We start from the raw sequence: 22,005 nt of genomic DNA on the forward strand, positions 1-22,005 counted from the left end.
TAGTGGCGTGCACCTGTATCCCCAGCTACTCAGGAGGCTGAGGCGGGAGGATTGCTTGAGCCCAGAAGTTCAAGGCTGCAGTGAGCTATGATTGTGCCACTGCACTCCAGCCCAGGTGACAAAGGGAGACCCCCATCTCGAAAAAAAAATATAAATAAAATAAATCCTATTTTATATAGTGAGAGCACACTCATGAAATTCTTTCTTCCAGGGGTAGTACAGGCTGAAAGAATAAACAGGCTCCTGAAGGGTTTAGATGAATTCATCACTGTAGAGTCAAACACATCTTGTCGAAGAAAACAGATATCTCCTGGAAACTTTCTAACCTGTATGGTTAAACAAAAAAATCAAGATTCTGTATTATGGGTTTTTTTTTTCTATTTTTTTTTTTTGAGATGGAGTCATGCTTTATTGCCCAGGCTAGAGTGCAGTGGCTCTCTGCAACCTCCACCTCCCGAGTAGCGGGTTCAAATGATTCTCCTGCCTCAGCCTCCTGAATAGCTGGGACTACAGGCGTGTGCCACCACACCCGGTTAATTTTTGTATTTTTAGTAAGGATGGGGTTTCACCATGTTGGCCAGGCTGGTTTTGAACTGACTTCAGGTGATCCACCTGCCTTGGCCTCCCACAAGTGTTGGGATTACAGGCGTGAGCCACCACGCCTGGCCTCTGCATTATGTTTTAAATATAATTCTTCTGTAATTACAGTTTCTTTTTACCTGCCTAAACTCTACAATGAGGAAAACAGAATTGAGAATCTTGATCATTTTTGTGCTACTGATCAAATTAATTGGCGTAAGATCAATGATTTCTAGTGAGTTAAATATTCAAGGTTCATAAGCAAATGCAACTTTGTATATAAATATAATTTGTAACTAAGCAAATACATACGGTTATTTGTACAAATATTTTAACAAAGATAATTTTCTATAACAAAGATTTATAGACTCAAGGTTGCAAATTATTGGTCCTTGGAATTATTAAACCTTCTAATGTTATAGGCAAGATCTTTATCCTTCTTGTTAAATAGACTTGGACCAAAATTTAACTTTGATGACATGATACAGATTATTTATATATGTAGTTTATAATTTTATAGTAACTACTGTATATTAATAAATATTTACTAATTTTATCTTTTTTTTTTTTTTTTTTTTTCTAAACCTGTGTTTGACAAGCCGTTTCTGTAAAGGTCCAAATAGTAAATATTTCAGGTCTTATGGGACAATAGGACTATAGGCCAAGGCAGGTGGATCACCTGAGGTCAGTTCAAAACCAGCCTGGCCAACATGGTGAAACCTCATTCTTACTAAAAGTACAAAAATTAACCAGGTGTGGTGGCACACGCCTGTAGTCCCAGCTGTTCAGGAGGCTGAGGCAAGAGAATCATTTGAACCCACTACTCGAGAGGTGGAAGTTGCAGTGAGCCACTGCACTCTAGCCTGGTACAAGAGGGAAAGCTCCTACCCTGTTCCACCCTGTTTGCCTGGGGAGGGGGCCAGGTCTCAGGTAGTGAGCATGCTTTGTGCTCAGTTGTCATAAGCCGAGACAATCTCAGAAGGAGGGGCATGTGGCCACTGGGATAATTTTCACTCTCTGCTCCAGTGACACCCAGATTTCTGGCATGCCCTTTCCTCCTTATGGATAGCTCAGCTGTTTCAACTTGGGTGGCTAGCTGGAGGAGAGACAGCTCAGCAAGGCAGCTCACTTAATGTCCGGCACTTACCAACAGTGGAGTTCCCAACATGTAGGTCCCAAGGAGCCCAGGTCCTGGGCAGCTGCAAGTCATTGCCACCAGTTAGGGGAGGCAAGGACTAAGTGCAGAGTGAGGAAAAGGGGTATGAGGGGATACTGTAGCTTGGTCTTTGCAGCCTACAGTGCTAGCCTCCTCAAGAGGTGTTCATGGGCCATATAAAAATAGGCAGCAGACTGGATTTGGTCATAGTTTGCCCACACTTGCTTTAGCCTTTGGGCCTTCTCGCTTTGGGCCCTGCTTTGTGTGTCCCAGAGTAGTAATCCAAAGAAGGTATGTCTCAGGGTGGGTCTTTCTAGCTCTAATACTTCCCTTGCAGGATCAAACCAGAAGATGCCATGGACTTTGGCATCTCCCTTCTCTTCTATGGCCTCTACTATGGAGTTCTTGAACGGGACTTTGCAGAAATGTGTGCAGACTACATGGCATCTACCATAGGGGTGAGTTCATCCGGGTTCTTAAATACTTAATAGACTCTTGACACCTCCAAATTGTTCAAGTTGATGTCACTTGTTTAATGGACGAGAAAGGCACTAAGAGGTGAGATAAGCCAAATAAAATCCTTCAAGATGTGCGTATGCATGGACATTCCTTCCTTAAAGTTTGGAAAGCAACACAGCCATAAAAAAGGATAAAACCATGTCCGTTGCAGCAACATGCTAGCTGGAGGCCTTTAGTGTAAACCAGTTAATGTAGGAACAGAAAACCAAATACTGCATGTTCTTTCTTATAAGTGGGAACTAAACGTTGGGTATTCATGGACATAAAGATGGCAGCAATAGACACTGGGGGCTACTAGAGGAGGAGGGAGTGGGGACAACGGTTGAAAAACTATCTGTTGGGTACTATGCTCACTACATGGGCAACAGGATCATTCGTACCCCAGACCTCAGTATCACGCAGTATACCCATGAAACAAACCTGCACATGTACCCTCTGAATCTAAAATAAAAGTTGAAATTGTTTTAAAAAAAAATTAGCCAAATCTCAGATGTAACTGTAATTTTTCTCTTTAGGGCCATTATAGGAAGGAGCCACTTTATCTAGCAGGAAGTTAACATTCATTCAGTAAATACTTTGTAATGCCTGCTATGTGTCTAGACACATAGCTATGTGTCCGAATTACAAAAGTGTACAAAAATAAACATTGTTTTTGCCCAGATAAACTGGGTGGGAGAGATGGCTATTATAGTAACAAACACAGATAAAAATAAAATTACAACTTTAATAAGCATTATGTAGGAAAGGTTCATGATGCTGTGAACACATGTAGTAATGTCATTTGACCTAGTCTCGGGGCTCAAAGATGGCTTCCTTGAAAAAGTGACTATGAAGCTGACTTGAACAATGAGTAGGAGTTAAGTGGATGAAGTGAGAACCAGGCAGAGGAAAAGAGCATTCGTAAGAGTCCTATCATGGGAGATAGTGTGGGTGTTTTTGAGGAACTAAGACCAGTGCGGTTGTATGGCCAAGAAGTGTCTGGAGAAGTAGTGACTAGACTAGAAAAAAGCCTGTAGGCCAAATTAAGGATTTTGATTTTTATACTAAAAATCCTGGGAGGGGCTGGGCACAGTGGCTCCCTTTGGAGGCCGAGGCAGGCAGATTGCTTGAGCCCAGGAGTTCAAGACCAGCCTAAGCAACATAGTGAGACCCCATCTTTACAAAAAAATGAGAAAAAAAAAAATTAGCCGGGCGTGGTGGCACATGCCTGTAGTCCCAGTTACTTCGGAGACCAAGGTGGGAGGTCGCTTGAGCCTAGGAGTTTCAAGGCTGCCTTGAGCTTGTTTGTGCCACCAAACTCCAGCCTGGGCAACAGAGCAAGATGTTGTCTCTAAATAAGTAAAAATTCACAAAGTGTACAATAATCATGCAAAGGCACAACAATAAATGATGGGGCACAAAAGTGCCTAGTCCATATTTGGTTATTGTTTTTGAACTGCACAGTGGTAGGAGTTGCTCCTTACAATTTTTACTTTGTGAACTTTTATTCCTTGACTTAACCCACAACCACTACAACAACAGCCACTGTCACTCACTGCTTTACCAAAAATTGGGGAAGTTTTCATACTTGCTTTATTAATCTTTATGTGTAAAGCTACACATTTCATTTCAACATTTAATATTAAAAGTGTTTTGAGTCTTTATTTAAGAGACAATTTGGTGTCTCTTAAATAGAGGTTTGGTGATGTCTTTGTGACAGAAATATGACACAGGAACTGAACTCATCAATTAGCCAGTGGTATAATTGGTTTTGTTATATGTCGTTTCACGTAAAGTCACAGTTTCCAAGAAACTATCAATGAAGTTAAGAGAGGACATACTGTATTGGAGAAGTATTTTGGAGGTAAGTTAACAGGACTTAGATATAGTTTGGTTCTGAAGACTGAAGGGAAAAATATGAAAGAAATGTAGGTCTCTAAGCTGAGATTTCTGATTCGGCAACTGCTTGGATGGTAGTACCTTTCACTGAGATAGGAAATGCTGCAAGAGGAGCAGGTGGACATCACGAAGAGATGCTGAAATATGGGTAAATTAACAACCAATCTGAGAAACGCAAGTAAATATTTCTATTTTTTTTTCAGAATGGAAATATATCTTTGTTGTTTTGCTGTTTATAAAAGTAATATGTTCTCTTTGTAATTATTTAAGCAATACAGAGGTGCTCTCTGTCTCAGTGTCATCCCCCAAGACCCCACCCCAAGAAGGAGTATTTCCATCACCTTGGGTAACTTTAATCTAGTACCGTTTAAGGCCAGGGACTTTGTCTCTCGGTATCATGGGAATATTCTAATTTTTTTCTCGACTGGATCAAATTGAAAACAGTACATTGGATCACTTTATAAACAGTTTATTAGGTTCCTTTTTGAACAACTGTCTTGTGTTTTACCTTCATTTCCCTCTTACCTATTTATGTAGACATTGGATCTTCCTTTAACCAGTTTACTCCCCAGAAGAGATTTCTAGACCATGTCACCATTTTCACCATTTTGAAGTATACAGTTCAGTGCCTTAATTACATTTGCAGAATTCTGCAACATTGTCACTGTCTAATTCCAAAATTTTTCATCATCCCAAACAAACTCTGCCCATTAAGCAGTAACTCCTCATTACCCCTCCCCGCAGCCCCTGGTTTACCTCTAATATACTTTCCATCTCTATGAACATGCCTGTTGTAGATATTTCTTGTAAATGGAATCATACAAGATTTGTGCCTTTGTCTCTGGCTTCTTTCACTTAGCGTAGTGTTTTCAGAGTTCATCTGTGTATAGAATGTATCATTCCTTTTTATGGCTGAGTAGTATTCCATTGTGTGTGACACCGCATTCAGTTTATTCATTTATCTGTCGATAGGCACTTGGGTTGTTTCCACTTTTTGGCTACTCTGAGTAATGCTGTGAGCACTGGCGTTTAAGTGTGTTTAGTCCCTAGTTCATATCTTTTGGGTTTTTACCGAGAATGGAATTGCTCAGTCATTTGGTAATTCTATGTTTAACTTTTTGAGGACATGCCAAACTCTACTTTCTTAGTTATGATAATGCTTAAGTGAATACCTGTATTCGTGAAACTTTTTTGACACTTCCTTTTATTTCTTTAAATTCCTTGAAGTGAGATTAATGGGTCAAAAGGTGCAACAGTTTGAGACACCATGCTAAATGCTATCCAAAAGGCTTGAACCCCTTTTGCTGCTGCCACAGATGTCTGAGAATGCCCTTGTCACCAAACCAACATGGCACTTAATATTTCACTGTTTTAAATGTTGGAGAATGTTGCTCTCCATTTCTGATGGAACCATAGTCTAGCGACAGAATGGCTTGCCTGACACAGCTCCTGATCACCAGCCCCGAGTCCTTCTCCCTCCTCTTTCCCTTATCCTTTGGTGCTGATCTAGCCCAGTCTACAGGTCCTGTTACATCTAACTTCCCAACTGTCTCTAGTCCGGTCACTTCTCTCCATCTGCCCAGCAAAGATGATGTCATTTTGACTTGTAAAAGATGACCTTTTCTAAACAGTTAAAAAAAAAAAAAAAAAAAAAAAAGATGTCCTCTAACTGTGGGCCTCCCCCTGCCACTGTGCCTCCTCTCTAGAAGTCCTGAGGCTTCTGTGGAACTTCCTACTTTGGCTGCTTCTCACAGCTTTTCCTATCTTTCCTTCCTGCTATTCTCCTTCAGTTCTACAGCGAGTCGGGCATGCCTACCAAACATCTTTCAGACAGCGTGTGTGCTGTGTGTGGGCAGCAGATCTTTGTGGACGTCAGTGAAGAGGGGATCATTGAGAACACGTATAGGCTGTCCTGCAATCATGTGTATCCTGCCTCGAGCTCCTGGGCCACATCTCTCCTGCAACCTGCACACTCCAGTGAGGGAGAGAAAGGGGGTGGTCATGACCCTAGGTGTGCTGTCCAGACCCTTGAGTGTAGGAGAGCCACGAGAGGGCTGCCTTCCCTGCGCTTTCCCACAGATCAGAGCCACTCTTAGGTAAACAGTGGTTACAGCCTGGCTGAGTCTGAGAGGAACCTGAGGCTGTAGCTAGTGAGGCTATGCTAGCTGACCTGAGATCTGACCAGTCACAGGGGAAGAGGACCCTCTAATGGGATCCCTCAGTTTAGCATCAAATCCCCTATTCTGAATAACACTTCTAATATTTATCATGTATTTACCCAGCTCCCATTCTGTGCCTATGTTGAGAGAGCCATGTGTCGTCTCCATTTTGCCCCATAACAATCTTGTGAGACAGGGATCATTATCCTTACTTTACATGTGAGGAAACAGGTTCAGACAGAGGGACTTGCCCAACATTACAGAGCTGATAAAGCGTGAAGGCAGGATTTGAATCTTTTAAAGACTGGCCTGGGGCTGGAGTGCCGCCCTGGCTCTCACCATTTCCCTTGACCAGCGGTGCTCAGCTTCCACGAGTTCTGCATCCGCGGCTGGTGCATCGTGGGAAAGAAGCAGACGTGTCCCTACTGCAAAGAGAAGGTAGACCTCAAGAGGATGTTCAGCAATCCGTATCCTTTATTGGGGTCCTTGTTGGGAGTGGGCTGTGGGAAGAAAGTACTGGACAGTGTGACCTGCATTTGGGTCCTCCTGGGGCCCTCACTTCTGCCCTCAACCTATTCTCAGCCTCCTTGCAGCCATTGTCACGGACAGATAGATTTGTGTCAGCCTTAGGCTGTGTTTTCTTACACTGGCAGTTCCTTCTTAGAGAATGTGTTACTGGAGGCCATCCCTGCATGTTAGTCGTGGGGAACTAGGATTTCTCTCTCTACCTCTCTCGGGGCTGCCCTGCCTCCCGTACCAGTCCCCTCTGTTTGCCTCCTGCATTCTCTGCGTTCAGCTCTACTCCAATGGACAGGCTGTGAGGAGGAAGAGGAGGGGGAGGGCAAAGTTGGGAGTAGGCTGAGTAGGAAGTGAGGCTGGGCCCTTCCAGAAAGCCTCCATTCCTCTAGGCTGTGGAGCAGCTGGAAGGTGGGGCAGACCCAGGGAGCCCCACCACCCATGCTAGATTACTCCTGGCAGCTCTTGCACAGAGCCTCTTTTCTTTAACACACTGACAGCTGGGAGAGGCCTCACGTCATGTATGGGCAACTGCTGGACTGGCTTCGATACTTGGTAGCCTGGCAGCCTGTCATCATTGGCCTAGTCCAAGGCATCAACTACATTCTGGGCCTGGAATAGTGACGAAGAGCATCAGTGGAGAACCCACCCCACACGCCGTGGAGCTCAGGGCACTCTCCTCCCTGCCCACAAAGACCTCCTGGGTGGGAAAGACTCAAAGGGGCGCTTGGGCCACTCAGGACCCCTCCGGTTGTGTCGGACTGGGGAGGGTTATGATGGAGACCCAGCCAGTGGGGCTATCAGCAGTGGGGGGCTTTTTAAAAGAAAACTATTTTGATGAATATATTTTAAAAACTTTTTTTTTTTTTTAAATTGTGGAGCATAGGAATTGCCCCCCTCCAGGCTTCAACCTCCCTGCCTAAGCAGGGTGGGGGCACAGCCTTGACATTTTTGGTTTAAAGGAGCCTTCTCATCTCTGGCCGAGAACACTGCTGGGCTCCCAGGTAGCTGAAGACCTCAGCCCACCCATTCCCTTCTTCCCTGTGTGGGGCTCAAGCCTGGTGCACTTAGTATAGAAGAGCTAATGTACTCAGGCTGGTGCCATGGGTGAGCACTGAGGCCCCAAGTGTCCTCCCTCCCCCACTGTCTGGGACAACAGGACAGGTGTTGTGTCTGACTCTGTCTCCCCCTGTCCAGGAGCTATAGGCCGGTTGAGGCATGGAACCTTATCAGTGACTTGTCCAACAAGGGAAGCCTTGCGGCCTCAGAATTCATTGAAGATTTGTTTTGGGACAACTGGAAGAATCAGCACCATGGATACTTGCCTGTGGGCAGGGCTGTGGTCAGCCAAGAATAGAGGTCATATAGTTGGGCTGTGGGGCAATTGTTGGCAGCCATGACTGACGGCCCCTTGTGCAAGCTCATTCTTAAGTGGATCCTTCAGTGGAGTGGTGACACGTGCCAGCGGTCACTCTGCCACATCACTTCTTTCTTGAAAGCCTAAGAGTGCGTATGCATGTGTGTGTGTCTGTGTGTGTGTGTGCACGTGATGCAGAAGAATATGACAGATGTCAACTTCTCCCTGTGTCAGATGATATGCCCTTGAAGCTGGCAGGGGATTCCCAGTCCAGGGAATATCCCTACATGATTTTTGTCATTCATGGGTCCTCCCTGGGCCTGCCAACAAGAGTGGTGGGTGGGTAGAGGGATAAGGCCCAAGTGAGTACAGGTTCTGAGAGAGGGCTTCTAGGAAGGCCCCAGCCCTAGTACTAGGCGACTTGAATAAAGTGGGAGGTCAAACATGAGCCTTTGGCATTGGGTTTCTAGGGAATATGACCCAGTAGGGCCTGCTCCTTCAAGGGCAGCAAGAACCAAGCAGGATGTTGTCACTGCCGTCTGAATAAAGCTCCATGAGCTGGGTTGGAAAGCTGAACATTTATCTTGCTTTCTTCTTCCCACCTCTTTCCCTGGGGTCTCCAGAGGTGTCTTGCCTTTGCTAACCCCCATCTGAGACCTGAGGGTCTGGGGATGGTTGGGCCTGCCTTTCTGCTGTTCCTGGCTGTTCCCCTGCCGACATCCCTAGGAGTAGTGGAATGCCAGGCTCCTGTCCTGTGGCCTAAGGGGGCCTGGGGCATCACTGGGCCTGCTTTCAGACTGAGGTTGCTCTATGTTCTCACTGCCTGAGGCCAGTGTCCTGCCACCACTTGCCTTCCTTAGGGCCATACTCAACCTCGGCTTCTCTTCCCCAGCTGTGGCTTCCCATGGTACCCTGCTGCTTATGCCACCTGTGGGGCTGCTCCCCTCCTCAGAGAGGGGAATGGGGCTGGTCAAAGGACCCAGGGATCACCCTTTCACTTTTTTCCCCCACCCCCATGTCAGGCTCAGGTGAGAAGCCGAGGCCAGGCTGTCCAAAGCTCTTTTCATGTGTAACAGTCCTGAGTCCCTTGACCTCCCCTTGGCCCAACTCTGGCCTTGGTTCCACTAAAGGCAGAGTCCTCTTGTCTCTTCCTACCATCCCCCACTGGACTGTGTCTCTCAGAAACCCCAGGCAGCCTTGCCTCCTGACCTAATTCCTGGAGATGCTGGTGTTCCTGGGAGGAATTTCCCCTGCATCTTACGTGCTAGAAGCCCCTGGGGCAAGAGGTGGGGGGGGAATTGAGAGGAGGAAAAACGTGAACTGGATACCTAGAGAAGAAGGATGTGACTTGTAGTCTCCTATGTCTAAATTAGGAATATGAATCTGGTTTTTCTACAAGAAACTTGAGATCACAGCTGACTGTGTTCCTGATGCATCCACCAAACCCAGTTCCATCTGTGGGCCTCCCTGGCTCTGTCACCAGCCCTTGCACCCTTCTGATCACAGGAGTCACAAACCTCAGACGTGCAGCTCCTGTCCACACTTAATGTATGCATGCACATTGGATCACCCAGCCCTGGTCTTTCTGCTTCCATGGATAACTGCATGACCCTGAGAGGGAACCTCCTTAGATTTAGCATCCTAGGTTCCTCACACGCCTCACCCTGAAACCTGGCCCTCCCGCAGCCCCAGCACCATTTGTCCCATCAGTGACCAGATTCATATTCTGGTGTAGCCTCTGTTGCCGGAGCCAGTGCTGAACCAGTCCGCCTTTTCCCTGGGAAGTGCCCGCCCTTCCCTCCTGTTAGGGTTGGCTCTCGAGCTTGTGTACCAGTTCCTGGGTTGGCCGTGAGAGTTCTACAGACAAGGGGGAAGTGCGCTCGGTGTATTTCCTGTGGTGGGTGTACATGCAGCTAGACACAGCTAACTTGAGTCTTGGAGCTCCTAGAGGGGAGCTTCTGGAAAGGAAGCTTCTTCAGGACCTCTCGGAAGCCAGGTAGGAGTCTGGAACTACTAGTGAACCTAGACCTGTAGCTCTGGCCAGAGGGGCTAGGATGAGAGACGGAGGGTGTGATGGTGGGTGCTGGGAGTTGCAGCCGACCTTGGGGCTGGTGGCTGGGGGAGTGGGGAGCCTGGGAAAGGCCAGGATGTGGATGGGCTGGTATGGCATTGAGCCTGAAATGGTCCAACTTGGGGTCCCCAGTGCCTAGGAAAGTTGTCCCCTTGAATATTAGTGTGAAGGTGAAGGAGGAAGCAGATGCCTGTTCATATGGTAACAAAGACCTGGCTGTGAAGAGGGGAGGTGAACACCAAAGTCCTGACACTTGGATGGGGCAGAATTGATCTGTGAGAGACTCTTACCTAGTTCACACCTAGTGACCCTGGGGGTGGCGTGGGGGTAGGTTAGAGATCCCAGTCTGGTATCTGGAGAGTAGGGGTCCCAAGAACTGAAGGTTTCTGGCCACTGAACTTTGGCTAAAGCAGAGGTGTAACAGCTGCTCAGGATTCCCTGGTTAAAAAGTGAAAGTGAAATAGAGGATGGGGGCAGTGCTTTCCCAGAAGGCTTGCTCGGCATCCTGCCCTTCCCAGAAGCAGCTCTGGTGCTGGAGAGAGCACTGCCTCCCTGTGTGACTGGGTGAGTCCATATTCTCTCTTTGGGTCTCAATTTTGCTTTCCCTAATGAAGGGGTAAGATTGGACTAGGTAAGCATCTTATAACCATTTGTGGTCCTGAGAGCTGGCGTGGGGAAAGATTGTCACTTGATGACCCCCCAGCTCTGTTTCTGAGTGCTGAAAGAGCTCCAGGCTATGCTACGGGAGGAAAAGCCAGCTACTGAGAAAAAGCGGGAGTGGTTTACCATTCTCCTCCCCCACCTTTCACCAGAGAAGAGGCCATTGTCACAGATAAAGAGCCAGCTCACCAGCTCCTGACACATGCATCGTGACCATGAGACACAACTGGACACCAGGTAGGCCTTGGGGCTACGCATGGGCAGGAGGGGTAGGGTGAGGTCTATGAACAGAATGGAGCAATGGGCTAACCAGGAGCCTTCACAACCCAAGGCAAACACCACCCAACAAACCTGGTGCTGCTGCTTTAAGAACCTGGGCGAATGCTGTGGCTCTGGCTCCATTCTAAAGCTCCTCTGTATGCTATTCAATAAGGGGCTAAAGGGGTGGGTGCTGAGGGGCTCCTCTTCCCACTCTGATTCCCTGGCTAGAGCCCAGACATCTCTGGGCTGGAGTTACATCCTTACCCGGGCAGCCCACTCTGTCTCCAGTCCAGATATGAGCCAGGATGCTGAGCGCTCCCAGGCAGCCCAGCCGCTGACCTGTGACTGTCCTTTCCTCAGACCTCAGCTTCTTGTGGGTCCTGCTGTGTGCCCACATCATCACTCTTCTGGTCAGAGCCACACCTGTCTCGCAGACCACCACAGCTGCCACTGTCTCATCTAGAAGCACAAAGGACCCCTGCCCCTGCCAGCCCCCAGTGTTCCCAGCAGCTAAGCAGTGTCCAGCATTGGAAGTGACCTGGCCAGAGGTGGAAGTGCCACTGAGTAAGAAGCACAGTGGTCAAGGGTGGGCTATGGGCACAGAGGTTCCCAGGGTCGGGTTGACTCCTGAGTGCCAGCCCCCTTCTGCCATGCACCACCAGCTGGGCCAGCTGGACTGAGCATGCACCATTCTCCCTCCCCAACCCACTGTCATGGGTGCAGGCTTAGCACAGCTCCCAAGATGCTCCCTATGAAGTAGGACAGAGAACTCAAGACATAAGTAATGGTCACAGACCTCCCAGAGCCTTGGTTGCAGTGAACTCCAAGGCCAGCCCCGCCACCCAGAGCCTGTGGGCCTCTGGCCATCTCAGAGGAGCAGTAGCCATCCAGCACTGCCTCTGTCACCTGGGTTCCCAAGTCACCGAGGCTGGGCACTAGAAAAGGTCATCCTGAGGAGACAGGTTCAGAAGAGGAGTCATCACGTGAACCAAGGACCCTTCCTCACATTCCCCCATGTTTAGGGCTAGGGCCTCTCAGAGACAACTGCACTTCCCCTTTAACAGACATTCCCACCTGGGTGGTGTGCAGAGCAGTTCTCTAGGTTCCAGATTCATGGGGACTGAGGGGAGCTGGCAGGGAGGGCACAGCAGGGCAGGGCAGGGGAAGGGCCTGCTCTTTGGAAGGGCTAACTACTGCCTGTGTCCCTAGATGGAACGCTGACCTTATCCTGTACGGCCTGCAGCCGCTTCCCCAACTTCAGCATGCTCTACTGGCTGGGCAATGGTTCCTTCATTGAGCACCTCCCAGGCCAGCTGTGGGAGGGGAGCACCAGGTGAGGGTCGCAGCAGCCAGGTGGGTGGGAAGGCGGCCTTTTCTGCGGCCCTCTCATGACCTTTCCTTCCCCTTTGCTCCAGCCGGGAACATGGGAGCACAGGTACGCGGCTGTACAAGGCCTTGGTGCTGGAGCAGCTGACCCCTGCGCTGCACAGCACCAACTTCTCCTGTGTGCTCATGGACCCCGAACAGGTTGTCCAGCGTCACGTCATCCTGGCCCAGCTCTGGGTGAGGAGCCCAAGGAGAGGCCTCCAGCAATAGGAGGAGCTCTTCTTCCATATGTGGGGAGGAAAGGGTGGGCTCTGCCAGAGCAGCCTCTAAACTAATGCCCAGCATTCCTCAAGGTCAGCCAGACAAAAAGGAACTTGGGTCTTGGGCAGGGGAGGCGTGGCCTGGGGCAAAGTGATGAGATGTCCCTTGTTTCCTTGGCCTGATCCTTGTCTGCCTTCACTTCCCTAGGCTGGGCTGAGGACAACCTTGCCCCCCACCCAAGAAGCCCTGCCCTCCAGCCACAGCACAGGGCCACAGCAGCCCACAGCAGCAGGGTTAAGACTCAGCACAGGGCCAGCAGCAGCACGACCTTGACCAGAGCCTGGGTCCTACCCATCTACCTGAAGTGAACAGTCCCTGACTGCCTGCAGGCTGTGTGGGCGAGCAACGCACCCCCTCCTCCTCTGCTTTGGGTCCCTTCTCTCACCAAATTCCAACTCCATTCCCACCTACCTGGAAAATCGCAGCCTCCTTATAATAATGCCTCCTCCCCCTCCTGCCATTTTCTCTCTACCTACCCATTAGCTTTCCTAACGTCCTACTCCTCACACTGCTCTACTGCTCAGAAACCACCAAGACTGTTGATGCCTTAGCCTTGCACTCCAGGGCCCTACCTACATTTCCCACATGACTTTCCGGACGCCTCCAACTATTCTTGCTTTCCCCAGACAGCTCCCACTCCCATGTCTCTGCTCATTTAGTCCCGTCTTCCTCACCATCCCAGCAGGGGAACTCTGAAGCCTGGTTGAAACGCCACCTCTTCAATGAAGTTACCCTTGTTCAGCTCTGGCCACATTCTGCAGGCTTCATGTCTTCTTGCTGTATGTTTTTTTGTTGTTTTCCTTCACTCTAATGGACTGATCCAGGGAAGGGATGGGGGCAGCGGCTGCTTCGGCTCCACACTGTATCTGTGTCATCCCCACGTGGGTCCTCATAAAGGATTATTCAATAGAGGCATCCTGACATCTGTTCATTTAGGCTTCAGTTCCACTCGCAGGAACTTTGCCTGTCCCAGGAGGCAGTATGGGAGAGAGGGACTGCCACACAGAAGCTAAAGACAAAACCTGCTTCAGGCCGGGCGCGGTGGCTCAAGCCTGTAATCCCAGCACTTTGGGAGGCCGAGACGGGCGGATCACGAGGTCAGGAGATGGAGACCATCCTGGCTAACACGGTGAAACCCCGTCTCTACTAAAAAGTACAAAAAACTAGCTGGGCGAGGTGGTGAGCGCCTGTAGTCCCAGCTACTCGGGAGGCTGAGCCAGGAGAATGGCGTAAACCCGGGAGGCGGAGCTTGCAGTGAGCAGAGATCGCGCCACTGCACTCCAGCCTGGGCGACAGAGCGAGACTCCGTCTCAAAAAAACAAAACAAAACAAAACAAAAACAACAAACCTGCTTCAGGGGAACACAGGCTCTTGAAAAAGAAGAGAGAACAGCCCATAATGCTCCCCAGGAGTAGAGGCCAGTAATGGAGACTGGGAAGAGCCTGGAAAGATGCGCCTCCAGGAAAAGGGATGAGAGAAAGGAGGTGGTCTGAAAGACTCAGTGGGGACAAGGTAGGCTCCAAAGAGCCTAGATTTCCCCTCCTTTTCCCACATAGATCAAAGCAATTCAGTACTCACGGGAGAAAAATAGACTTTATTTACAAGTAATAACATTTAGAAAAGATCCATCCCCGGCCCTTAAAAACCTTCCCATCACTCCAAATCCCACCCCAGTGCAAGTCTGGGGAAGGTAGGGTGTGAGCTGCCGCTGAAGGCTGTCCCCCAACCCCACTCCTGAGACACAGGCCCATCATCCTGGGAAAGAGCATCCTCTGGCAGGTGCTCCCACCAGGTCAGACCCAGTCCTGGACTTCAAGAGTGAGGGCCCCTGCTAGGCCCAGCCTCCAGGAGAGCAGGAACCAGGGCCTACTCCTCTTATGGTCCCTTCTAGATCCAGAGGCTAAGAGGAAGACTGGCCAGGCCCAAGGACCCAGCCATCAAACCCAGCCTCAAATCTGGTTGTGATGGAGAAGTGACTTTGCTTTAAGAAAAAAGGAGGCAAGGTAGGGAGAGCGCCCACACTGTCCATGCTCCAGGCCTCCTGGGCCAGCTCTGAGAAGTTGCCAGTGAAGGTCCAGGGACCAGGTCAGGGTGCGGGCAGGCATCACTGTCTCTAGGGGTTTGGCTACTGTTGGCCTGGGAGCTGAGAGAAGGCACTGAGAGGGACAGTAGAAGGAGGACCAGGTGAGGTCAGCATCAGCGACACAGGTGGGGCCACTCACTGGTACTGGCCCTTTAGTGCTTTGCCTGAAAGAGACAGTCACAAGGCCAGATGAGAACTTGGAATGCCAGCCTGCACCCACAGGTTCGGAAGACCTCTTCCTGCTCTCACGCCCCCATCTGGATCCCCTCCCTTGTGAGCCCCGGGGTTATCAGGTGCTGGCTGTGCCTGAGCAGCTCTGGGTGCTCTCCCTAAGAATGGGGCCATCTGTCTTCTCTCCTTGGTAACGAGTAGCTACCACGACAGCGACACCTCTTACCCTGCACCCTCCTGCAGCCTGGCGTGGGCCTGTCTGGGATGCTACTCCGTGGGGCGGTCTAGGGGGTGCCCATGCTCTCATCAGGTTTCCCTCCCCCATCCTGCCAGTGGCCTCTACCTTGCCCTTGGCTCGAGGGGTGGCAGTGGCGGCAGCAATGGCAGCAGCAGTGGCGGCGCTGGCTGTAGTGGTGGCGATGCGTGGAGAACGGCGGGTTCCACTGCGAGTGTTGGGGGAAGCCTTGGACAGGGCCTTCTTTGAGGCTCCCCGCCGCAGCAGGCTGTTCCCTAGCTTCTTGGGTGTGTTGAGGATGCTGAAGGCCATCGACTGGCGCCGGTCAGCCTGCAAGGAAGGGCTGTCAGACCGGGAGACCCAATGCTGCCCTCCCAGGCCAGCCTGCTGTGTGACACTCTGCCAGCAAGGTCCTGCCAGGGCGTCGCTTCATCTCCCTTCAGCCCCAGCCTCACCTGTTTAGTTGAAGCTGGAGCCGCTTTCTTCTGGGCCTCAGTAGCGCTCTGTTTGCGCCCTTCATGTCGGTCTCGGGGAGTCATGGGGCGTGGGAAACAGCTGGTGGCCTTCTTAGACTATGGGGAACAGGACAGTTAGGCAGACAGTAGCAAGAGTCGTCACATCTGAAGCCAAGTGTCTTGTCCTCTTAGAGCTGAGTGGACCTTGTAAGTCAACTTGTGCAACCTGCTCCCCTACCCAACTCTGGGCCAGAGGCTTCCCTTCCCAACAGTTCCCATCCATGGGTTAGACCCTTGGAGAGAGGGAAGGAGAAGGGGAAGTGAAGGAAGGAGAAGGGGAGAGAGGGAAGGCTCCCTTTAGTCCTTGGTGAGCTGGGCCTGACCTGGGCACAATGCTGGAGCAACACCCAGAAGCCTACCTCAGGAGTTCCAGGGCCCTGGTGGGGCTCTAAGGAGACCCGTTTGCGCTGCTGCCGGGTGGTGATGCCAGTGCCCTCGGCTATCTGGATTGGCTGCATGCTGGCTCGGCGCAGGGTCTCCTGGGGATCTCCAGTTTTCATCTCCTCATCTGTGATGGTGCCCAGGCTCAGGGAAGGCTGCATGGGTGGAAGAGGCGGTCAGTGGACCGTAGCTGTGTGGAGATGGAGCAGGACCTGGGGCTGTCCCAGAACTCTGCACTTGCCCGCCATTTAGAGTAGGCGGACCCTTCCTACCTCTCACGAGGCCTCCCTTCCTGTTCTGCTTTCTACCTATACCCCGGGCAAATGGCCACAAGCAGTGCAGTCCCGACCAGATTCCTCTCCGAGCTCCTGCTCATCCCCAGGGACTTCACTCCTAAGCACCTTCCCTGCTGTCTGTTCTGCCTGGAAGCATGAGAAGGTCACCCTCCCCGTCCTTGGCCAGTCAGCGATCCAGGGCTCTAGTGCTCAGGCTAGATCAGCAGGTGGGATTCTAAGGGAGGACAGGGATGGGAGGCCCTGCACAGTGACCCCAGGGCTCACCCTGGACTCCAGGGGATAGCAGGTCTTCAGGTGTGGGGGGCACACTCGATTGCGCTGCTGCAGCTCTGCAATGCGGTTCCAGTCATCCAGCTGCTCAGGCTCATCCTGGCAAGTGCCCATGTAGAAGCTGTTCCTTCCTGTGGATGGCAGGGAGGTGGGAACAAATGAGCCCGGAGTCAGCAGGTTGCCTGCTGGCCCTGGCATCTTGCCAGCCTTTGCTGCCACCTACCCCATAAACTTGAAGCCCAGCACACCAATCTGATTCAGTGCCGCAGGTGCAGGAGTATGGCACACAGACTATTTCTATCCTAGGGGCTTGCTCACCGCCTTCTCCTTGGAGAGGGCAGAAGAGGTCACACGCAGAGGCTGCTACTACATCTTATTCACCAGCCAAGGCTTGGTGCCCAACACCCAGAGGAACAAATTAAGGACCAGGAATTGATTCCCAGGGGCTCTCTGGTGCCCAAAGGACAAGAGCTTCCAAGAAGAGTCTGGCCAGCCTGGCCTTTCCAGCAGCCCATCACCACCTAAGGGCATGGAGGACTCCCCACAGCTAAGTGTCACAATTGTGCTGGGAATCCCAGGCCCTTAACTCTGGCTAAGAGTGCCCCTAACACAGCCAGCCCCTAGATGGGCAGGTAAGGAAGGCCCTGAGGCTGCAGGAAGGAGGGGCAGGTGGAGGTGGACGGTAGCAAGGAGGCCAGCCTTGGATTTTTAAAAAGCTTTCCTCTTTTCCCTGTGCCACGATCCACCTTCCATTCTAATTTTGGGGTATAGTAAGTCCCTGTAGTCCCCTCACCTGGAGGGGCCCCACTGGACACCCCGGCCTGGGAGCGACGAGCAGAACTGCGAGTGGTGGGGCGGTAGCCAGGCAAGCTGAGCAGGGCTGAGTTGCCATAATCGGGAGAACTCAGGCGAGCTAGAGACTGAGTAGAGGAGGTGGCTCGCAGGCTAGCCTGGGAAGCCGGAGCAGACCGCGTGCTATAGAAGGATGAGTTGGCGCTGTCTGGCTCTTCCACATCTAGCTTCTGGAAGAGAGAGTGAATCTGTTGCAATGGGGTGGGCCCTGGCACTATACAGAAGCCCCCCATTCCCTCCCAAAGCCCTCAGATCCCACGGCACATCCATGCATTCCCAACAGCTTTGCAAAGGCCCTTAACGTGTGTCTGCAAGAAATGGGCCTTGTTGACAGAAGCCCTCACAAGGTGGTGCTGATGTTGTCAAGACTCTTTTCTATGCATTTTTTTCATGGAGTCTATTCATAATGCTTTGAGGGAGGGAATGCAGAGTGTTTATCGGCCCATATTTAGAGGTGAAGTGCAAAGAAATGAAGTGACTAGCCCCAAATCACACTGCTAGGAAGTATCAGAGCTGTCTCCTGACTAGTCAGGCTTATCCCACAGCCTCTGCTGTCCCTCAGTCCAAGCTTCCAGGGCCCTTACCATTTTCTACAACTTCCCCAACTTCTTGGTAGCAGGGGACACCCTGCACACACAGGTCCTCCCTGCTGTACCGGGGCCCCTCTCCCCTCCTCCCAAACCTCTCCTTCAAGATGTGGAAACAAAGGCAAGGGCCCACAGCCTGGCAGGCAGTCCACTGGGCAGCAACAATGCCTCTCAGCTGCATGGGGCATGCTGGGAGGCACTGGATGGGCTGCAGCTTCACCATGTTCTCTCCCTTCACCCTGCACAGGCTCAGTGCTACACATGGAGAGAACACTAGCCTTAGTCAGGAGGCAGGGATCTAATCCCAGCCCTGCCCTTTTCTTCAGAAGTGCCCCTAACCAAGTCACTGCCCTTTTTAAGACCTCAGCTTTCCCACTGTAACATGGACTGGCTGCTCATCCCTGCCTGCTCCTGACTGAGTGCCCAATGCAAAGACGCCCTTGAGAGGAAGTGGGAATTGCTGCCCTGCAGCCCCTGTCCCGACAGCCTGACCTTGGTCATGGTGATGTTGATGATCTGTGTGGTGCGCCGACGAGCAGAGCGGGTCTTACGACCTGAGTCCAGGAAGACATCTCCCAGGGAGTCCAGGCTGCTCTCCAGGGGGGCCTGACTCCGAGCAGGGATGGGAGTGAAGTAGAGACTCTCCAGGGATTCTACCTTGGGGGGCAGGCGCTGGGAGATAGGTGAGGCTGGTTCTCCAGGGACGCTGGTGCCGTCTGGCTGGGTACGAGGCAGCTTGCTATGGAAAGGAAACCTGCTGAGGTACAGTCCTTTGGGCTAGAAGGCATTTTGTCCAGCCCTTTTCCAAAGTGACCATTTCCCATACTATAAGCAGATGAGGTCAAGCAGCCCATCTCTCTGAATTTTCAGAGGTACCAAGGAAAGCCCTTGACCTGGGCCTTCCCTTCAGTCCACTCCCCTGGCTTCTCCTAATACCTCCTCATAGTGGCAATGCCCAGACCCAGATGTCCCATCCTCACCAGATGCCCATGGCTGCTCCACAGCAAACACGTCCCAATCTAAGCCCACTTCTCTGTTCTTCCTCCTTCATCTCCCATTTCAGTGAATACGAGCACCTGCCACTCAGGCCCCCAAACCATGAACATGGGCATAATTCTATGTTGTCCTGCTTGGGAAGCCCAATCACCAAGCTTCCTGAACAGCTCTCCTAACCATACCCTCTCCATGCTTATGTCCTTTTCCTGGTTTGTCTCATCTCCTCTCACCTAGACTCATCATGGCACTGACAGAGGCAGATGAGTGGTGACAAGCAAGGACTCAGGCCAGGCTGCACAGGGTCAAACCCCAGCTCTACCACTGGGGGACCTTGGGCAAGTGACTGCCCCTCTATGCCCCAGATTCATCTGTTAAAGGAGACAGAATAAACCTACCTCAGAGGGTTGTTGGGGGATAAATCAGGTATAATTGTTAGGAGTGCTTTATGTCTAGCACAAAATAAGTACAATGTAAGTGTTTAATAAAAACAGTATGTATTTCCAGTCTTAACTTCTATACTGGCTATTAGAATCATCTTTTTAAGATGGAAATTAACCATGTACTCTTCAGTTTCAAATTCTTCCAAGGTTCCTTTTTTTTTTTTTTTCCCCTTAAACCTTTCAATTATAGCCACCAAGGTTTCCTCAATGCCTTTAGGATCAAGTCTTAATAGCCGGTCTCCAACGGGGAGTCCAGATGGCCCTCTAGGATCTTGGGCCTTCCTGGCCTTGCATCTCAGCCTAGTCAGGCTCTTTCACAGCCTCTGTTCACACTGCTCTTCTCTGTCAACCTGGCACACACACCTATGGATGCTTTCAAGACTCAGCAGGAGCGATAGCTTCCATGAAGCCTTTCTTGACCGCTTGCTTTTTATTCCAACTGTGCCCTAAACAGACATCTGGTATAATACCTGTTTTTCTTTATTCTTCTCTAAGAATAAATTTGGATCACATCTTATTTATCTCACCAGGATACAGCCTGATAAACAGCGGGTACTCCATAAACAACAGACACAGGGAGGAAGAGTGCCTCCTGACCTAGTGATACTGAGTGGGGTCCCCTCCTCGCAGCTCAGATCCAGGCTGTCAATACTCAAGTCCAGCTGGGGCTTAGCCTGGGGCTCACGGCTCTTTAAAGCATCAGTTGCCACCTGGAATTTGCCCAGGTCTCGAAGCTGCTGGTCTGCGTGGGCAACCTGAGAAGGAGAGGGCCAGGGGGAGAGTGAAGAAAAACCTAAGGCATCAGTGGCCTAGGAGGAGAGGGCACAGGGGTCCAGTGGGATAGGGGTGAGGTGAGTCTGCCAGCCAAATTCTTACCTGTGCCTCCAGGCTGCGCACCTGGGCAGTAAGGTGGCGGCATGTCTGTTCAGCCTCCTTGGTCTTCAGCCCAGCCTGCTGTAGCTCATGGCCCAGCCGTTCGGCTTCAGCTCGCAGCTCTTTGTTTTCCTTCTGCAGGTGCTCCAGGCTCTGCAGCTGCTCCTGCAGCTCTTGGTTCTGCTGCTTCTTGGCATCATAATGAGTTTTGGCTTTCTCCATCTGTGGGCAGAGAGGATGGGTGGGTGGGGCAGAGGCTGGAGGGCAGGAGGAAGGTAGCATGGGCTGGGGCTGGGCTCCTTACCTGCAGCTTATAGTGCTCAGCTGCCTGCTCCTTCTGGCTCAACTGGGCTTGCAGTTCATTCAGCCGGGCCTGGAGGCGCTGGGCCTCCTGCTGGCTCTCACCTCCCTGAGCCTGGACAGCCTGAGAAGAAAGTCCACTCAGGAAAGCTGCTCTGGCCCCTCTACCCAAGTCCACTCATCTGCATCAGCCACTGGGGCTCCAGAGGTGCTTCAGACTCCTGAACTTAGGAAGAGGAAGAAAACCACACCACCCCAGATACACTCCACCCGACTACAGCCTACTGAACCTGAAGTCCACACGCCCTTCAGTCCACATCCATAGTGGCCTTTCCCTGACCAGCTCCTGCCCTATCTTTGCCTTCTTTGAGATAGGACACAAACTGTCTCACCCTCTTTGCATGCACACACAATCTCCCCTAGGAGGAAGGGAACCGATCCTCGAGGAACACCCAGGTGCGGAGCCTGGAGTGAGGCACTTGGCATGTGAGCTCTCTGAGGACAGGGGAACTTGTTTCTCCTCAAAGCCACTCTGAGAAGTCACTTCATCCCCTTTTCAGAGGAGGAAACTGAGTTCAAAGATTTAAGCAAATTGACCATAGCAACAATGACTAAATGGCAGAGTAAGACTTGGTCCACTAAACTCCAAAAGCCCGTGGGGGCTTATTTATGATGCCCACACTGCCTCCTGTCCAGACTATAACTCCTTAAGAACAGGGCCTAATTCTCTGTCCATCTGCAAGGCCAGCAAGTACTCTGCGGTAGATACTGTATAGAAGCATCCCACCTTTGCCTCTCCTAACACAGGACAGGCCCCACAAGGAGCAGAATAAACATTTGTTTATTGCAATCAAGACATGCTGTGGCACCATGGCATGAAATGAAGCTCTGAGCTCCCACCAACTCCTAGGACCCACCAGGGCTTTAGTGAGTCCCAATACCACTGATGCCCAATTCCTTTGCCCCTGACTAAAGGCTGTGAAGCCTAGAACTGCAGAAAGCAAGTATTAAACCAAGGAAGGTGACACAGTTGGAATCATTAAGAATGTTATTAAACTGCATTGTAATATTCAACACTGGTGACACTCGTTCTTTCCCTGCCCAGACTATCTGGACTTACATGGTTCAACAGAACTTTATGCAACGGTGGAAAGTTCTGTATCTGTGCTGTCCAATGCAGCAGCCACTAACCACATGTAGCTA

General features: G+C 50.9%; 3 protein-coding genes across 9 annotated transcripts in view; 2 read left to right on the forward strand and 1 right to left on the reverse strand.

Annotated features, from left to right (window-relative positions):
* The window catches only part of RNF121 (ring finger protein 121), a 69,210-nt gene extending 60,470 nt beyond the window's left edge, over nucleotides 1–8,740 (forward strand). For 2 of the 3 annotated variants that reach the window (XM_025356904.1, XM_025356905.1), the window contains 4 exons: nucleotides 2,073–2,193; nucleotides 5,923–6,056; nucleotides 6,657–6,758; nucleotides 7,308–8,740. In XM_025356904.1, the coding sequence (XP_025212689.1) occupies nucleotides 2,073–2,193; nucleotides 5,923–6,056; nucleotides 6,657–6,758; nucleotides 7,308–7,428 (478 nt within the window). In that variant the 3' untranslated portion in view covers nucleotides 7,429–8,740. Of the gene's footprint in view, nucleotides 1–2,072; nucleotides 2,194–5,922; nucleotides 6,057–6,646; nucleotides 6,759–7,307 lie in introns of all 3 variants that reach the window. The other variant, XM_025356906.1, reaches the window with a different exon arrangement.
* Nucleotides 8,741–9,088: 348 nt separating this feature from the next.
* On the forward strand, nucleotides 9,089–13,715 carry IL18BP (interleukin 18 binding protein). Of its 2 annotated transcripts, none has more exons than XM_025356907.1 (5): nucleotides 9,089–11,132; nucleotides 11,517–11,720; nucleotides 12,366–12,489; nucleotides 12,572–12,719; nucleotides 12,951–13,715. In XM_025356907.1, the coding sequence occupies exons 1-5, from the start codon at nucleotides 11,111–11,113 to the stop codon at nucleotides 13,074–13,076; spliced, it is 624 nt and encodes a 207-aa protein (XP_025212692.1). In that variant the 5' UTR covers nucleotides 9,089–11,110; the 3' UTR covers nucleotides 13,077–13,715. The 2 variants fall into 2 exon arrangements, with proteins under 2 accessions (XP_025212692.1, XP_025212693.1); XM_025356908.1 differs by lacking the exon at nucleotides 12,951–13,715 and having other exon boundaries at nucleotides 9,089–10,160; nucleotides 11,048–11,132; nucleotides 12,572–12,909.
* Nucleotides 13,716–14,377: 662 nt separating this feature from the next.
* NUMA1 (nuclear mitotic apparatus protein 1) overlaps nucleotides 14,378–22,005 on the reverse strand; it is an 81,191-nt gene continuing 73,563 nt past the window's right edge. For 2 of the 4 annotated variants that reach the window (XM_025356902.1, XM_025356903.1), the window contains exons 18-27: nucleotides 20,807–20,926; nucleotides 20,506–20,724; nucleotides 20,227–20,384; nucleotides 18,686–18,932; nucleotides 17,548–17,776; nucleotides 16,749–16,885; nucleotides 16,167–16,343; nucleotides 15,748–15,864; nucleotides 15,401–15,622; nucleotides 14,378–15,050 (exon numbers count right to left, since the gene is read on the reverse strand). In XM_025356902.1, coding sequence (XP_025212687.1) covers nucleotides 15,039–15,050; nucleotides 15,401–15,622; nucleotides 15,748–15,864; nucleotides 16,167–16,343; nucleotides 16,749–16,885; nucleotides 17,548–17,776; nucleotides 18,686–18,932; nucleotides 20,227–20,384; nucleotides 20,506–20,724; nucleotides 20,807–20,926 — 1,638 coding nt within the window. In that variant the 3' untranslated portion in view covers nucleotides 14,378–15,038. Of the gene's footprint in view, nucleotides 15,051–15,100; nucleotides 15,623–15,747; nucleotides 15,865–16,166; nucleotides 16,344–16,748; nucleotides 16,886–17,547; nucleotides 17,777–18,685; nucleotides 18,933–20,226; nucleotides 20,385–20,505; nucleotides 20,725–20,806; nucleotides 20,927–22,005 lie in introns of those variants that run through there. The other 2 variants (XM_025356900.1, XM_025356899.1) reach the window with 1 other exon arrangement.

The sequence above is a fragment of the Theropithecus gelada genome, chromosome 14 (assembly GCF_003255815.1).
Source record: "Theropithecus gelada isolate Dixy chromosome 14, Tgel_1.0, whole genome shotgun sequence".
NCBI lineage: Eukaryota > Metazoa > Chordata > Mammalia > Primates > Cercopithecidae > Theropithecus > Theropithecus gelada.

Bases quoted from the DNA above. Each gene is read 5' to 3' on its own strand.
- IL18BP (XM_025356907.1), top strand. From the start codon at position 11,111: ATGAGACACAACTGGACACCAG. The intron at 11,133-11,516 runs GTAGGCCTTGGG...TCCTTTCCTCAG, and splicing joins GAGACACAACTGGACACCAG to ACCTCAGCTTCTTGTGGGTC. The intron at 11,721-12,365 runs GTAAGAAGCACA...CTGTGTCCCTAG, and splicing joins AGAGGTGGAAGTGCCACTGA to ATGGAACGCTGACCTTATCC.